The sequence below is a fragment of the Artemia sp. Qi Xiang Cuo genome, chromosome 9 (genome assembly GCF_049724085.1).
Source record: "Artemia sp. Qi Xiang Cuo chromosome 9, ASM4972408v1, whole genome shotgun sequence".
Lineage (NCBI taxonomy): Eukaryota > Metazoa > Arthropoda > Branchiopoda > Anostraca > Artemiidae > Artemia > Artemia sp. Qi Xiang Cuo.
Window position 1 is genome coordinate 37703286 of NC_142802.1, and position 18822 is coordinate 37722107.

At 32.9% G+C, this 18822-nt stretch overlaps 1 protein-coding gene across 5 annotated transcripts in view; it reads left to right on the plus strand.

Moving 5' to 3' along the window:
* Nup154 (nuclear pore complex protein Nup154) overlaps positions 1–18822 on the plus strand; it is a 170765-nt gene that overhangs the window by 85472 nt on the left and 66471 nt on the right. For all 5 annotated transcript variants that reach the window (XM_089094519.1, XM_089094521.1, XM_089094520.1 and 2 more), the window contains exon 14: positions 10445–10539. In XM_089094519.1, coding sequence (XP_088950645.1) covers positions 10445–10539 — 95 coding nt within the window. The remainder of the gene's footprint in view (positions 1–10444; positions 10540–18822) is intronic.

An 18822-nucleotide genomic window follows, 5' to 3' on the forward strand; every position in this document is an offset into this window, starting at 1 on the left:
AAGCGTAGTTTTGGTTCAAAAATGAACCATTTCCATAAAAATAGCTCTTAATAGAACTTTTTAAGCGTGAACTCCAATTTTTTCCAACGAGACTATGCAACTCAACCACATTTAACTAAACCCCCTGTAACTGAATCCGCATGTAACCGAACCCCCGTGCAACTGAACCCTCGTGCAACTCAACTCCCGTGCAACTCAAGCCCTGAAAAAGCCAAGCTTTGGAACAAAAATATGCCATTTCCGTAAAAAACTAAACTCTACAGCTTTTTTTTTTCACATCGTAAAACCTTCTTAATCATGGAATACAATTGAAAATAAAATATATTTCCTTTAATTAGACTAGAATACGATTTTCATCGCTTTGTCACGGAACATCCTTGTTGCTAATTCATGAAGCATATGCCATTAATTTATGATAGGAATAGCGGGTGAAATTTGAGTCCCAAAACTTTCACTCTCCTTGTAAGACCGAAGCTTTTCATTCAAACCGGAAAAAGACATCACATTATAAACGCACGATTGGAAGATGGACATTTTTGAATGAAAAAGAACTGTTTTTCAAAACAATTAAAACCTGTAAACATAGCTGTGGAGGAGAGATTTTATTTACATAATAGAAAAAAGCGTGCTTTGCCGTTTCTATCTAATATACTCATTATATTTTAAAGTTTTGTATTGTTGGAGGGGAGGGGGGCTAAGTTCCCCTGAAATTTGAATTTACTGGTAAATGCTTTTTATCTGGAAATAAATTAATAAATTTAATAAGCTGTACTCACATTGACAATTGACGAATCCATTGTTCTCAAAGTTAATAATATGTAGTGTACTATAATCGATGTGTTAAAACATATTGAAAATTGAATTGTAGTGCATGAACATTTTATACAGTTTTTCAAGGACAAATAAAAAAAAACAGATTTTGAGTTACATAATTTCGTGTGTGCTCCCAAAACATGTCTGACTAATTAATATCACACCAGTTTTTTTTTTAATAATTTACACGTGAATTAATGACGTACATTCATTGTGCAATTGACAACAAAAACAGAAAAAAAACCTGTTTGCTTTAAATTATATTACTACGACCAAACTCTCAAAACATGCTTGACTACATTATGCATTGCCAAGTTTAAAAAACCTCGACTTTAACGTGTCAACTTTTAAAATATTCACTCGTGAGTGTAGTGTCTCAGGCATGGCTTTTCCTTGCGCAATTCATGTGTATATTTTCATGTAGGTTTGTACGCTTGAATGTACGCTTGAAATCTATTACACTTTTGAGCATATTCTTGTAGGGTTCTTGTGTAATTCCAATGTACCGTTCATATTGTATACACTTTTGACCATGGGTTTTTCTTGCGCAATTCAATGTACGCTTGAATGTACCGTTCAAATCAACAGCAATTTCAATGTATATTTACATGTATATCTCATACTGTGCACATACACACTACTCACGCTAATATGCGTCGGGACCTATTTTGATATTATTGGTATTATATGCAGTTTTGTTTTTTAGCATTATATGGAGATTTGTATGTTATTTTATTTTGTGACCCATTTGTTAATAAAAAAAAAGGCTAATTATCGCCTACTTTTTGAAGTTTGGCACTGATTGAACCACGTTTAAATGCCTAGTTGCATCGTCAAGTGTCATATTTGGGTGCCACTTATGAAATCGAGTGGATCGAAAACTGAGAATTACACCATTTTAATGACCATCTATTTATGTTTAAAAGAAGAGTAAAATAAAACTTAAAGGAAAAATAGGGAACTAACCCACCCCTAGGAACCTTGGATCTTCGATGGACAATAAACTAATTACCGTACATTTAATGTTGTATGAGAACCTGAATAACATCCGATTAACGTCAAACTATGGAGATAATAAGATGAGATCTATGTATATTTAGATGTATATGTATTTGAAAAAAAGAGAAAAATTTATGCACATAAAGAAAAACTGTTCTAATCAGAAGCAACGCTAGAGAAGAGCTATAAGGCTTCAATGTATTTTTATTTATTATTTTCTTCAGGGCCACTTCATATGGAAGGGTTTGTGTAAACTTGGGAGCGGGCTTAGTATATTGGAAATTAAAAGTTGTAGTGTCCTTTTTGAGGGTCAAAAGTAAACCAACGGTAACCAGCCCCCCTCCCACGCTCTTCTTCTCCAAATACATCTGATAAAAATTTTGAGATAGCCATTTTTTTCTAAATAGTCAAAGGTCAAATAACTGTGCCCACGGGGTGACACAACCCTCCACAGCACCTAGGGCATGGCCTGTAAGCAATGCAAGTTGCCCATTACTAATATTTTTTTTTTTTATTGGGAAAAGTTTGATCCTGGGTATCCAGAAAGGCTTAGGGTGTTATGGTGATATTCTCAAGAAATGTCGATAGGGATGCTAAAAACAATAAAACACTATGGAACAATCAAAACACACTATGTGCATGCTGGTTGTCAAAAGGGCGTATCAGCAATATCTGTGGAACGCTTGAGGGTATTAAATTGAAACTTTCAGGGTATATAAAGGGAATGTTAAAGAGTGATCGAGGGGAGACCATCCCCCTCCCCTACCCTCTTTAGATGCCCTTTCCCCTCAACACGGATCAAAATTTTGAAAAGACCGTTTTGTTCAAAATAGTCAAAAGATCTAACAACTTCGCCACCGGGAATGCCATGCTCCCCCCCCCCCCCCCTCAGCCCTGGGCCAAGGGTTGTAAATCATGCAATTTCCCCATTGTTTACATGTTGGATTTATCATCAGGAAAAGGGGGAATTTTTCTTTCTGAGTTTGTCAGAAAAGGCTAAGAGTATTAAAGCTGAAACTTTGGGGAATGACATAAATTGGAAACTTTTACTGAAAACAAAATATATTACGAACTTTTTTTTATATTTATAACATTGGAAAAAAATACAGTTAAATAAAATCTTATATTGTTGAATTAATATTATTATATTAAATATTCAATTTATTTTCATTAGTTCGTTAAAGCCATCTTGATTATTATAGTGATAGGTTTTTTTTATTTGTCGTCGATGTTTTGAAAAACTAAAACACGCTGTTCAAAATACATATAGTTTTCAATAAAACGTAAATTGATCAATAATCTTTAGAACTGTTTATGTTAGGGGAGGGGAAAGAGCGCAGAAGCCAAACTTCTATTTGCTGTAATTTTTGCTTGTTTTAAGTTTGATTTGAACATTCAAATTGGTTTTTACCCGCTTTAAGATTTATTTTTTCTTCTATATCAGTATATGCTACATTTATGTTTGGTATAATCATTTATCTTAATTTTTTTTTGTTCTGGTTTTCGTTTGCTCTTTATTAGTAGTTTCTAGTCGTTTTGAGTTTGAGTTATTATAAGATTTTGTTTCTGCTGGTCTTAAGTTTAGTATGACTTTTTAACTTTTCTTTGAAAAACTTCTTCTTCGGATTTTTTTTTAATGCAAGCAAAATTCTTAATTCAAATCTAGCGTAAAAAGAAAATATAATTGTTTCTCAGTTAGTGGGACTTTGAAAACTAGCTTAAATAGGCTGGTTCGTATTGATTCCCTATATTTGCAAAATTATGGAAAGCTAGCGCATTGCTGAAAACACAAAACCTACGGAAACCAACAGAACATATTCTTAAAAGCAAGAAATCTTTTAAGTAGCCTGTAGAAAAGAAAAGGCTTAATTTATAAGATTCTAAATAGTCTTTCACCAGCCATGACATTCATAAGTTTTAGCATGTAATTTAAATCCTTTCAAAAACTAAAAAAATGAAATAGTATTTTAATATCTACAAAGTCATTAAACAGAGTACCAAATTAAAAACTGATATGTAAACTGAGTCAACTCATGTCAACTGATGTATAAGGGCCTTATCTTTCATTGTAAGGTGTTAAACTCTTGATGCACGCATTAGTGCTATTCAAAATTAAAAACTAATAAACCATAAGTAAAAACTTCTGAAATTCAATTACTTTTGCCTTTAGTATGCCGAATGTCAAGCTATGATGGGAATATCTGTAGTTTGTCTAGAGCCCTTACATATACCCAAATACGTTCAGTTCAGATTTTTCTTCAGCGTAGTCTTCAAATATTCGTTTGAAACGATTAAGACATATATTCGATGAATTGGGCTCATTTTGCTATACTCGCACCAGATTTAGTGAATTTAAACCATATAAAACATAATAAAATGCTTCATTTTTTCACTGTACTAAACGCGTATCTTGTCCTATGTTTTTAGTAAACTAAATTTATTTTTGCATAATTCTTTAAGTATAGAAAATAAGTTATCAGGGAGTAACAGGGAGTCAGTTTATTTTCGCTAAGTCTATATGTTGACTGAGACATAGACATAGCCTGAGACAGTCTTTTATATGATATAGACTAGCAAGCAATGATTTTTGTTAGGTTCAAGTTTCAGTTTTGTCTTTACTTCCATTAGAAAAGTTTTTTTTTTGCGTTAATTGTTTAACTTAAAGTCGCTCAAATGGGTCTCTAGAACTACCCCTAGACAATTCCTCTGGAGAACATTTGAAACATATTCTTCAATTTTGCTTAGTGCCCATGTGTCCGAACCATAATTGGAAAGCAAAAAAAAGGTACAAAATCTAAATATGCAATTGATTTGCTCAGAGCCAGATTTAAAACTTTGACGCTCCTAGGCCCAAGCGTTTTTGACCCTCCATTTTTGCAAGATTATCGGGAAAATCCACGAAATTTCGGGGGTGGTGGAAGCACTTGATGAGTCAAAAGTAATGAAATAGAGAGGTGATACCGAACTCTCAGCTGCCATTGTTCGGAGGCATATGACAGTTTATATGTGGCCACGGAATTACCGTGTTGTTTTAAAATCACTGTTCTGTGAAAAGGCAGCGCAGTGGAGTGAACCTGGCACTTTGACGATAAATCACATCTATCCGGTTTTTGTTAAGAAAAAAAATCGCTCAATGATAATTTATTGCCCCCCCCCCGGGCATTTTGCGCCCCTGGGCCCGGGCCTAGTGGACCCATTGGTAAATTCAGGCCTAGATATACTCTTGTTCTACCCAGAACATAATTCACTTACTTAGATATGAGTCACATTCTGGTTTAGAAAGGAGTAGCAATTGTATATCCAAACTTTTATTCATCTTTTCTCCGATTTATTTTTTGGTTGATTTGTTTTTCAGTTCTCTATTAGTTGATGAGGCTTTTTGATTACAGATGTATTTGAGGCGAGGATTTTCCAGTTTTATCTTCCTTGGTATTTTTATTTGTCTGAACTCTGAGAATTTTTGGTTTTGACCCTTTTTAATTTTTGCTATACCATCGATTCCAGCATTTTTGTGAGAAAATGGCAAAGCTCTAACCTCTGTGGCTTTTTGGAATTGGTGGATCTCATGCCAGATTGATGAGTGTGACATTAAATTTTGAAAGTCTTCAAATATAAAATTGGATACGATGTGTGACAATATCCTGATTCTTTCACCAAAACTTTTTTTTATAATAACAAATAAAAAAAATATACAGATCAAAAAAAAAAAAAAATAAATAAGCCTGACTTTATTTGAGTTCGTGTTTCCATTTTCTGTGTTTGGAACAGGGTAGAAGAGTTTCTCTTTGTCCCTTTTTTAGTAGTAAAGTTAGAGAATTTGCCCGTGACAAGAAAATCTAAGTTTGAACTAAGATACATAAATTTTTCAATACTCCTTAAAGAACTGATGAATGCACATTGCACTTTTTTTTGGTACGAAATTCATTCATGAGATATAACATTTTGAAAATTTTGAGGGGCTAATAATTTCTTTCTCGTGCTATAGACCGTAAAAATTAATAATGGGTTTAATCAGATACGAGCTAAGACCTGATTCGTTGCAAAAGAAGGGAGAGGCGAAGTGGGCTCGTAGACCTTCTATTAAGCATTCCCTTCTATTTGTCTGGCAAAATGACAGGCATGATTCATCTTTTCAAGAGTAATCGTGCGCTTATTTTTCATTTTAATGACTGGAAGACCAAACTGGGTCCATGGCCTCTTTTATTTTTTAGCAAAAAATGCCTCTTTAGACATACCATTTTTGAAACTTTCAGAGGATGACAACTACGATATTTAATTTATGATAATCAAACAAAATCGAAATGTTGCTCTCTCGTTGCGAGAGCAACAATTGACGTTGTCCTAGCAACGTAAATCAAACCTTTTTCAATTTTTGTCCTCATTTTCTTTGTTCGTACGTTTCTCCATCTTTTACACTAAGGAAGTCTCGCTGATTATAGAGATGAGATATTGGCAATATTTTTTTCTTCTTTGAACTTTGCTGGCCTTGAGTCCCAATTTTTACATTTATTGTCTGAGTTTCACTATGATTGTGACAAAATCAGAAAATGAAATCTGTTTTTTTTTCTTTTTTTTTGCCTTAGTTATTACAGTTTCAAAATATTGATTTTTCTTCTCTAACTCCTCTGGTCTTGATTCTCTTTGTTAGTTATTTCAGTTTTTAATTCTCTGAGTTTGGAGCATGCATCTGATTAATGGAAAGAAAAAGGAAAATTATGTAAAGGTCTCAGAAATAATCTGTATTGGTTTGTATTAAATCCATTAGGCACTAAATTAATTCTAGAATCTTGAAAACTGGTAATTTGGTTTCCGAATTAAGAATTAATTATATTGTTTCCCTCAGTATATTACCATAGAATGATTTGTATATTTCTATTTGATTTCTTATGGGGAAAAGGAATCAGAATGACACGCAACCTTATTAGTTGTACTTTCATTCTTTCGGAAATATATTTTTATCCTCCCTAAGATGAGATCCTCGTCCTCTCTCGAGTAAAAAAAGGCTTTGGAATTAGATAATCAATATCGAAACTTTGGCTTTGGCCGTTGTGATCATTTTTCATTATTTTCATTCGATGTGTTTTGGTATGTGACTTCTCTTTATGTAGTTTTCGTTTGTTAGTCTGTCGTTATTTCCTAAGGTTGATTTAGAACTAGTTTTCAAATGGAAGAGTCATGTTCCTAGTTAATATAAATAGACCATGAAAATAAAGGATTATTGAAAAAGTCCCCTTTACGAAGAAAATGGGTTGAGCCTTCTCAGTAAACATATGATGAGAGAGCGGCTTATATGGCTGGGGCATTTTCTCAGGATGTGCTAAGACCGAGTCTCTGTCAATATTTTTATTATTCAGTTCAGAAGAAGAAAGAAAAAAGAAGGACCTCCGCCGTTTGGGTTTCAGTTCATTTATGGTAAGGTCAGACACACCGGAAAACAAATTCTCAACCTAAAAGCAGTTGCGTATAATTCAAAGCAGTACTTATGACATCTTTTTCAAGCTAAAAAAAGCTCCAGCTGACTGTTTTTGTCCGATTCTTTTGCAAACTATATTGCCTTCACACTGTAAATTATGCAAATGTATTAGAAATCGTTCGTGTAGTGCAGCTGGCAAGTGTGTTGTGCAAGTGCATAAAGGTCATAATAATTCCTCAGACTAGCAATAGAGCATCGAAACGTTTTTTTTGTAATTGGCATAATGTTTTTGTTTAAGTAGTATTTAATTCTGTAGTTTTAATTCATGGTCTTTTGATTTTGGCTTCTTAATTGTTTTGATTAAATGAATGGCAAAAATGTCTAACCCCTTAAACAAGAAGATGGCCGTTCTTTGTTAGTCGGTTTTTAATTGCATTTCCCCTTCTGTGGCGGACATGAAACCAGATTCTTTGCACCCTCAAATAGGTCGGAAACAAATAAAAGGTACACCAACTAGCAACAGATGCAAATCCATCGTCGCAGAGATCATAAAGGCATAATATCCATTACTCAAGTCCCTCCCATGTCTTAAAATTTGAACCAGATATTTTTCTGCTAATGTGTTCCACAACACTGAAGACGTCGACCTAAAAATTTTCAAAATGGCGCATGTAGCCTCTTAACGAAAAAGATAACCGTGCTCTAACAATCTCTTCGCACTTGCTCGGTCCTCTCTGCAAAGGACATAAAACCAAATTTTTCTTATCCTTAAAATGTATTGTCTTGATGTCATGACGTCCAAATGGACCTTACATTAAATGTGGTGCCTTTTTAATATTTTTTTTTTTTTTTTTTTTTTTTTTTTTTTTTTGGGACCTTTAACTATTGCCTCGACTTGTCTTTTGTCATTATGAAATACATATCGCTGAACCTATGTTTCTTTTAATTGTTCAGGTGGTGGGACAAAAACTTGTTTTTCTTCCAACGATTTTTCTTCCAACACCTTTGTATCATTTAATTGTTCAGCGAATTAGGCAAAAACTCTTCCATTTGCCTTGGGTTGTCGCTTGTTAATATGAAAGACATGTTGCCGAACCTTTATTTGTTTCAGTTTCTCAGGTTACTGTACAAAACCTTTGTTCTTCCAACAATTTATCCAGCCATATTTATGATTTTCAAAAGTATGGTAGGTATTCAATATTCAAGTTCAATATGGGTTTTAATAATAATAAAAAAAAAAAAAAAATACACTTAACTCAGTTCCTTGTGCATTGATGAACGTTTGGGCCCGTAATAATTGCACACTCTAAATACAGCGTGGCCTCCTGTCCTCTCCAATTTCCACCCCGAACCGCCACCAAATAGCAATAAATTTAACACAACTTCTCCTCCGCTCACACCCCTTGAAGTATCAAACTAAAATATAATAATTAATAATAATATTAAAAAAATTCTAAACATAATAATAATAAAATAAATCTAGTAAATAAATATTTAATCTGTTAGATATTTTTTCACATTCTTTTTAAAGGAGCCGAGAGACCTATATGACTTCAGCTCTTGCGGAAGGGCATTCCACTCTCTAGCACACGCAATTCTAGGAGAAAATTCCGACCTAGCTGTCGGTCTCGGGGGTATATAAATGTCTGATGAAGATCGTGTATTTAAACTATGGACTTGTGATGCTAGTGCGAATAAGCCTTTAAATGGTGATGGGAGTGTTCCTGAAAAATATTGATGATCTTGTTCATGTCAAAATCCAAAACCCTATTATCATCGCTATCATTTTCAATTTTTTGGTTCGTTTCACCTCGGCTTATCTTTCGTCATTATGAAATACATTTCGCCAAACCTTTGGTTTTTTAAAATAGGTATGGTAGGCATTAATGACCTTATCCATGTCAAAATCCCAAACACAATCATCATCGCTATCATTTTCAATTTTGACACGTTTTGATTCTCTCTGTCCAGGTTGATTTTCTTTGACTTGCTGCTTTTCATTTTCATTTATGACTCCCTCACTTGTTAGGTGTCGTATGTCTTCTAACCGCGTATGTCTTTGTCCTTCATTTTCATTTTTAACACGCTCTGATTATGGTTTTCGCATATTTTCTAACCGCCCGTGTCTTTACTCTTCATTTTCATATTTGATACGTTTTTGGATTTTGATTACTTCAGACAATTTGGCAGTGGCCTTTGCTTTAGCTGTCCGTATTGGTGTTGTCGCAATTGATGGTCCGGGTTGTCAAATTTCACATCTTATCACGTTTGATAACTCAGGTTTTGGTTCCTAAAAATGCTCTTTTAAAGTAACTGCATCGGCGAGTATTCGGTTTTTGGGCCTTCCAGTAGACATCATATTACATAAACGACTGTTGCGTTGGAAACTCGACAACCCTAACCATGCTGCACATGACATCCAATAAGAATATACTTATATGATGCCATATATGATGTCACAAGGAATGCTTATATGATGTAATAACATAGTACATACGTCATTTGCAAAAAAAAATTAAGGCTCAACGATTTTTCTCAAACTTCTGACCTATCTAGATCGTTGTTTTACGCGAGAATATCTTAAGATACGAATTTTTCCGAAAAAATATGGGGCCGTTTTCGAGAACATAAATACATACACCATTATAGCTCATATATATATATATATATATATATATATATATATATATATATATATATATATATATATATATATATATATATATATATATATATATATATATATATATATATATATATATATATATATATATATATATATATATATATATATATATATATATACATATATATATATATATCATATATATATATATCATATATATATATACATATATATATATATATATATATATATATATATATATATATATATATATATATATATATATATATATATTTTAACCATTTGCTTAAAAAAAGGATAGATCTCGGTAGACAGAGTTTTGCCTCTAGGTCCAAATTAAATTGATCACTTAAATAGTTGTTGTTAATTTATTACAAAATTATTCATTATGTACTTCAAGAAAAATCTTAATTTTGAACCCTATAAATGAAATGCAGTTGGAAAGCTTTCCTTGGTGGAGGCTACAAGTTTTCAAAATTTGTCGCTTCCAAAAGTAAAGTTACTTTGCTTTGGTGCTTTTCATCAACGTCTTTTTGCTTCATAAACTTTTTCATCATGTATTCTCCTTGTAGGACATATTATCTCAGATGAAAATGATGTCTTTCCGTGACTTAATACTGGGAGGACAAGAAGTTTGTTCGTCTTTGATCAACTCTCTAATTAATCGGTGAGCGAACTTTTATTTTCTTTCGAATTGACCAATCCCAATTTTAAAGGTTCCTTCACATTGAAAACGTAAGACTTTACGTTACGTTTAGTCCTAAGGTTGTTACGTTTCATGTTACGGGTCTTACGTTTATGTTCCTTCACACCGAAAATCTTCCCTTCACACTGCAACGTCAATTTTCAGTGCTACCCATGCAAAAAAGTGGCTTTCCTTGTTGTGCAAGGAGGGGGGCTGTAATTTCTTTATTCTAGGTTTTTGACCCTACTGATTCCAACGGTACACTTCATTTTGGTCTGATCCCATTTTAGAGGGGATTCAGGCTTTTTTTTTAATTACCATAGATTTCTTTTCGAAATTAAGTTTTACTTTTAAGAAGAACCAAAGTAATAGTTACCATTCCTGAATCAGTGTCAGATGGTATTTTTTCTTCATTAGGTATTTTTTTCTAAACGCGTTTTTTAACTTTTCGCTACTATGGGCTGCAGTTTGCTCTTTAGTCATCCCTGTCCAACGTTAAACTTCTGGAAGTAAACACTGGCAAAGGGAAAGGATACTGCATGGCAGTTTCCAAATTTCTTTATTTCTCTAAATCTCTTTATTTTTTTCTTTAGTTCCAGTTTCATGGCAGACATGTCTTTTTACACATTTTTAATAACTTTATGTTAAAAAGCGTCTCTTTACCTTGTTTTTCACCATATCCCATAGAATTAAGACCCCTAATTATAGCTATGATATTATTTTCAAAGAAATCTAAAACCAGTTACTACATTTCAAAAAAAATCCATAGAAATGTCAAAACGTTTTTGTCATATCATCTTTTTACTCGGTTAATGGTTATGTTATTGTTAATGATTTATAGTGATAGAATATTTGGGTTTCTTTAGAAATGATATCAATTTTGTTAATATAGTTTAATGCTTACCTTAAAGAGAGAAAAAAAGCTTTATTAAGTTCGTATATAAAACTAAAAATAAACTGAATGATTAAATTAATTTTTTAATTGCCTTCGTGATCTCCATCTCTAATCGTGCAACTCTAATTTTGAGTCATCTGGTACTTTATTCAGATGAGATAACAGTGATTGTAGAAAATACCGCTCCAGATCATACTGTTCATCACTGTCTTTTTTTTTGTCAATCGCTTGCTGTTCCTTCAGGTTTGTTTGATCTCTAGAGCCTTTCTTTGTTCTATTATGAGTTTGATTTTGGCTTGTTGATGCATATATTTGTTGCCTACTAGAAGCTTGGGAACTTGGGATATCTGTTTGATTGTTAAAGAGAATTTCTTGACTAGGGGTAATAAAATCACCATCGTTCACCTCAACATAGTTATGTTGTTGGCTGCTAACTGCAGCATGTGAAACATATTAATCAGGAGATTTGGCGAAAATACTTGTTGTATAGTTACAGGGATTCTCACTAGAGACACCCCCTGCACACTCTGAATAAATTTTCACTGATATATTCTCATCTTGAACAGTGTTCCCTGTTGTCTCACGGTTCCTTTCAATTATATGCTCAGAAAGTAAGTTCATTCTTTGTACAAGCTTTTGGTCTTCTGGCTTTAAGCTTACACTAGCACCAGATCCACTTGTAGATCTCCCTTTTTTCTTTAGGTGGACATAGTGGTCTCTCAGGTTCTCAAGCTCCTCCGTCTTTTCATTAGCTCATTAACTAGAAAAAACCACAATAATTACTAAATGTTTCAATTTTTAAACTTTAAACATACTCATTTTATAGCCCAATTTTATTCCAGCTTGTTTGTAAAATATATTGTGAAGATTTAGTTAATTTTTCTCCTCAATAGCAAGAACTCCATAGCTGATTAATTCTATGGAGCAACAAAAAAGAATTTTTTGGACCATAGAAAGTCAAGGATAACTTAGAATAGAAGGAAAACTTACTCTGCCTTAAATCAAATTTATTGAAACAAGTACTTAGCCTAAACACAATTATAAAACATTTGTTAGGGTACTAACTGAATAAATATCATTTCTTTGCTACTAAAACACTTCAATGCATAAATACTCAATAGACTACTGTATTTCTATTTGTTTATCAAAGTCGAGTGTCACTTGAAACCTGTTGGTCATGGGCGAAAACTCCATGCATATTCAGTGTCCTGATTGGAAGTTTTAAAATACAATACAATTTGATGTGTTTGTATCAAATTTTAAGGTTGCTTTGAGTCCAACTAAAGTTATTCAAAATCAAATTTTACTTCAAGACAATATCCACACATAGGTGTCTGGGGAAATGATGACATTGTCTTTACTATTCTCTTTTTTTCCTTTTTTTCAAAGTTTATATTTTTCTATGACATTTTTCCTTCCTTTCTGAAAAAGTTCTTAAAGATTACACATTACTTAGATCTAATGACCAAAAATTAATTCTAACTCATTCAAATCTTTGTACTAAATGGTTTTATCCTTTATTTAAATTCTCACTAATGTTTGGTAGTTGATATATCTTTCTGTGTCAACAAATCCATACAAATATATTTCAACACCACAGAAAAAATTGCTGTAGCCTACTGTAAATATGCTGTCTGTTGTGAATTCCATAAATATTATTTTCACATGTTGGAAATGTAAATAAAGTGTTGTTGTAAAAAACACAATTTAAAATATATAGCCTATTGCCTATGCTATAAACAAAACTTTGCAGATCTTTTATGCTTGTAATATTTTTGTACTTATTTCCAATCAAAACTTAGGAAATATTGTACAATTTTATTATTTTGAGAAAAAACAAATAGCCTTAAATAGCCCATATTGAACCCAATCATGGGGAATGGCAGTACAATGCAAGGTAGCATTACAGATCAGCAGCATTGTAGGAGAAAATGGCTTAATAAACTTAAATAAATAACATTAGATACCTTATTTTATGCTCTTTTCCTGTATCACATGTGTTTCTGACAGTGCACCTTATCTTCCCTAACGGTCCTGGATATATCCCTAAGATAGCCTATATAAAACTGCTACATTGCCAAAGAAATTAACTTAAAATCTTTATTTTTTCTCAATGATCCTAAATCTTTTTCATTTGAGAGGATGTTGTGAAACTAGATCAAACTATATATTTAAATGTACCAAAGTACGTTAGATCCCAATATAAATTTATTCTTGCTTAAACCTCATAAAGAATATTTTAAATACTGAGTTAAGTTACAAAAATAATCTCCTAAATATAATTTTAACTGATTAGCTGTACCACAGCAGGTTTTATTTTAACCTCAAACCCAAATAGAATTGGAAAAAAAAACTAGCAATATTTATCAAACTATAGCCTATCCTAGCCAAGGCCTAAAAATAAAGGCAGTCTTTACTTACTACTTTCTACTTTCTTTCCTGCTGGTGAAAAACTTGGCTTAGACTTTCCAAAGAATTTAGTTCAAATTGCTTGTCCTTGAAAACAGAGTCCTTTGAGCTATATAGCATTTTTTAGCTTCTACACACTCAAATATTTTTTCATCTAAGTTCCATTTTGCTTAAACGTAAACGTAAGAAGTTGAAATATTTTGAACTTCTTCCGTCAGAGGTCTAGCATTGCGTTTTGACTTACGGATACGTTAACGTAAGGTCTTACGGAGGGTTATGAGCCTTACGGAGTTCAGTGTGAAGGGGAGAACGGAAAGCCAAAATTCAATGTGAAGGAACCTTTAACCTTCATATATTAGCCATTTAGAGATCAAATCGACAAAGTCAATTTAGTTGTTTTATAGATTTAAATGTCAAAGTACTTGAATAATAATTTGCTTTATATGTTCTAGAGAAAATTAACAGAAAAGTAACGATTTTAGATTTGAAAAATAAATAACCGCCGAATAATGAAATTTTCTTTACATTTGCTATGGCAAAAAACTTAAGTAAACACAAACAAATCTAGTGTATGTTCTCCGCCAGATGGTCCTCCGACTGGATTCTCTCGGAATCAACAAAATCTCGTCTCTGCTACTCTTTTATGAACCCCCTTTCATGTAGTCATTTTGTTTGGCATTTCAAGCCTTCATTTAGCCGATCTTTTCTTCTTCAGTTTCTCTTAATGGCAAAAACACGTCCTTGTTGCACAGACTGTATGCTTGTAATTGATTAACAAAATGTTTATCCCCAAACAGTCTCATCTTAATCAGGAAGTGTTTAATTGAGAAGGAATTATGCCTAATCATGAGAGTGCATTACTTCAACTCATGCCTATTTGATCAAAACTACTGGAATTCATCTCACCCCATGTAGTCGTCCCAAACAAACGTGTTTAAACAGCAAAAACTATTTTTCTGGAACAAGTTCCATCCCTCAAAGTTTTGTGAAAAGCACAGGAAGCACCATTCTATGCATTATAACAAAAAGAGAAGGTCACTTGTTTTTTTTTTACATGATATAATATCTGCATCGTTTTCATAATCCTTACTGTCCATCCCCCCCCCCCTACGTTTTAGAAAATGACTTAAAGTATTGTCAATACTAGATCGTTTCCTGCATTATTTCACTTATATAGAAATGCTATCAGTTCATTTTTATAAGAATATAAATTTTATATATGTATCCTTAGTCCAAATCTGGTCAGCCTTGACCAGAAATATGTTCAGTCCGTGTAGATTAGGCCTGCTTTGTCTGACTGAGCTCTTTGTGCAACTTAGGATCTTTCGTTGGTTTCATTAAAGTTTACGAAACATGACAGAAAATGAGAAAGTAAAACTGTCATTATGTATCACTTATCTAGAAATGCTCTCGGTTCATTTTTATAAGAATATAAAGTTTATATATGTATCCTTAGTCCAAATCTAGTCAGCCTTGACCAGAAATATGTTCAGTACTTGTAGATTAGGCCTGCTTTGTCTGACTGAGCTCTTTGTGCAACTTAGGATCTTTCGTTGGTTTCATTAAAGTTTACGAAACATATAACAGAAAATCAGAAAGTAAAATTGTCATTATGTATCACTTATCTAGAAATGCTCTCGGTTCATTTTTATAAGAATATAAAGTTTATATATGTATCCTTAGTCCAAATCTGGTCAGCCTTGACCAGAAATATGTTCAGTACTTGTAGATTAGGCCTCCCTTGTCTGACTGAGCTCTTTTTGCAACTTAGGATCTTTCGTTGGTTTCATTAAAGTTTACGAAACATATAACAGAAAATGAGAAAGTAAAATTGTCATTATGTATCACTTATCTAGAAATGCTCTCGGTTCATTTTTATAAGAATATAAAGTTTATATATGTATCCTTAGTCCAAATCTGGTCAGCCTTGACCAGAAATATGTTCAGTACTTGTAGATTAGGCCTCCCTTGTCTGACTGAGCTCTTTGTGCAACTTAGGATCTTTCGTTGGTTTCATTAAAGTTTACGAAACATATAACAGAAAACGAGAAAGTAAAATTGTCATTATGTATAACTTATCCAGAAATGCTCTCAGTTCATTTTTATAAGAATATAAAGTTTATATAGTATATGTATCCTTAGTCCAAATCTGGTCAGCCTTGACCAGAAATATGTTCAGTACTTGTAGATTAGGCCTGCATTGTCTGACTGGCTCTTAGAGCAACTTAGGATCTTTCGTTGGTTTCATTAAAGTTTACGAAACATATAACAGAAAATGAGAAAGTAAAACTGTCATTATGTATCACTTATCCAGAAATGCTCTCAGTTCATTTTTATAAGAATATAAAGTTTATATATGTATCCTTAGTCCAGATCTGGTCAGCCTTGACCAGAAATATGTTCAGTACTTGTAGATTAGGCCTGCATTGTCTGACTGGCTCTTAGAGCAACTTAGGATCTTTCGTTGGTTTCATTAAAGTTTACGAAACATATAACAGAAAATGAGAAAGTAAAACTGTCATTATGTATCACTTATCCAGAAATGCTCTCAGTTCATTTTTATAAGAATATAAAGTTTATATATGTATCCTTAGTCCAGATCTGGTCAGCCTTGACCAGAAATATGTTCAGTACTTGTAGATTAGGCCTGCATTGTCTGACTGGCTCTTAGAGCAATTTAGGATCTTTCGTTGGTTTCATTAAAGTTTACGAAACATATAACAGAAAATGAGAAAGTAAAACTGTCATTATGTATCACTTATCCAGAAATGCTCTCAGTTCATTTTTATAAGAATATAAAGTTTATATATGTATCCTTAGTCCAAATCTGGTCAGCCTTGACCAGAAATATGTTCAGTCCGTGTAGATTAGGCCTGCTTTGTCTGACTGAGCTCTTTGTGCAACTTAGGATCTTTCGTTGGTTTCATTAAAGTTTACGAAACATGACAGAAAATGAGAAAGTAAAACTGTCATTATGTATCACTTATCTAGAAATGCTCTCGGTTCATTTTTATAAGAATATAAAGTTTATATATGTATCCTTAGTCCAAATCTAGTCAGCCTTGACCAGAAATATGTTCAGTACTTGTAGATTAGGCCTCCCTTGTCTGACTGAGCTCTTTGTGCAACTTAGGATCTTTCGTTGGTTTCATTAAAGTTTACGAAACATGACAGAAAATGAGAAAGTAAAACTGTCATTATGTATCACTTATCTAGAAATGCTCTCGGTTCATTTTTATAAGAATATAAAGTTTATATATGTATCCTTAGTCCAAATCTAGTCAGCCTTGACCAGAAATATGTTCAGTACTTGTAGATTAGGCCTCCCTTGTCTGACTGAGCTCTTTGTGCAACTTAGGATCTTTCGTTGGTTTCATTAAAGTTTACGAAACATATAACAGAAAATCAGAAAGTAAAATTGTCATTATGTATCACTTATCTAGAAATGCTCTCGGTTCATTTTTATAAGAATATAAAGTTTATATATGTATCCTTAGTCCAAATCTGGTCAGCCTTGACCAGAAATATGTTCAGTACTTGTAGATTAGGCCTCCCTTGTCTGACTGAGCTCTTTTTGCAACTTAGGATCTTTCGTTGGTTTCATTAAAGTTTACGAAACATATAACAGAAAATGAGAAAGTAAAATTGTCATTATGTATCACTTATCTAGAAATGCTCTCGGTTCATTTTTATAAGAATATAAAGTTTATATATGTATCCTTAGTCCAAATCTGGTCAGCCTTGACCAGAAATATGTTCAGTACTTGTAGATTAGGCCTCCCTTGTCTGACTGAGCTCTTTGTGCAACTTAGGATCTTTCGTTGGTTTCATTAAAGTTTACGAAACATATAACAGAAAACGAGAAAGTAAAATTGTCATTATGTATAACTTATCCAGAAATGCTCTCAGTTTATTTTTATAAGAATATAAAGTTTATATAGTCTATGTATCCTTAGTCCAAATCTGGTCAGCCTTGACCAGAAATATGTTCAGTACTTGTAGATTAGGCCTGCATTGTCTGACTGGCTCTTAGAGCAACTTAGGATCTTTCGTTGGTTTCATTAAAGTTTACGAAACATATAACAGAAAATGAGAAAGTAAAACTGTCATTATGTATCACTTATCCAGAAATGCTCTCAGTTCATTTTTATAAGAATATAAAGTTTATATATGTATCCTTAGTCCAGATCTGGTCAGCCTTGACCAGAAATATGTTCAGTACTTGTAGATTAGGCCTGCATTGTCTGACTGGCTCTTAGAGCAACTTAGGATCTTTCGTTGGTTTCATTAAAGTTTACGAAACATATAACAGAAAATGAGAAAGTAAAACTGTCATTATGTATCACTTATCTAGAAATGCTCTCGGTTCATTTTTATAAGAATATAAAGTTTATATATGTATCCTTAGTCCAGATCTGGTCAGCCTTGACCAGAAATATGTTCAGTACTTGTAGATTAGGCCTGCATTGTCTGACTGGCTCTTAGAGCAACTTAGGATCTTTCGTTGGTTTCATTAAAGTTTACGAAACATATAACAGAAAATGAGAAAGTAAAATTGTCATTATGTATCACTTATCTAGAAATGCTCTCGGTTCATTTTTATAAGAATATAAAGTTTATATATGTATCCTTAGTCCAAATCTGGTCAGCCTTGACCAGAAATATGTTCAGTACTTGTAGATTAGGCCTCCCTTGTCTGACTGAGCTCTTTGTGCAACTTAGGATCTTTCGTTGGTTTCATTAAAGTTTACGAAACATATAACAGAAAACGAGAAAGTAAAATTGTCATTATGTATAACTTATCCAGAAATGCTCTCAGTTCATTTTTATAAGAATATAAAGTTTATATAGGCTATGTATCCTTAGTCCATATCTGGTCAGCCTTGACCAGAAATATGTTCAGTACTTGTAGATTAGGCCTGCATTGTCTGACTGGCTCTTAGAGCAACTTAGGATCTTTC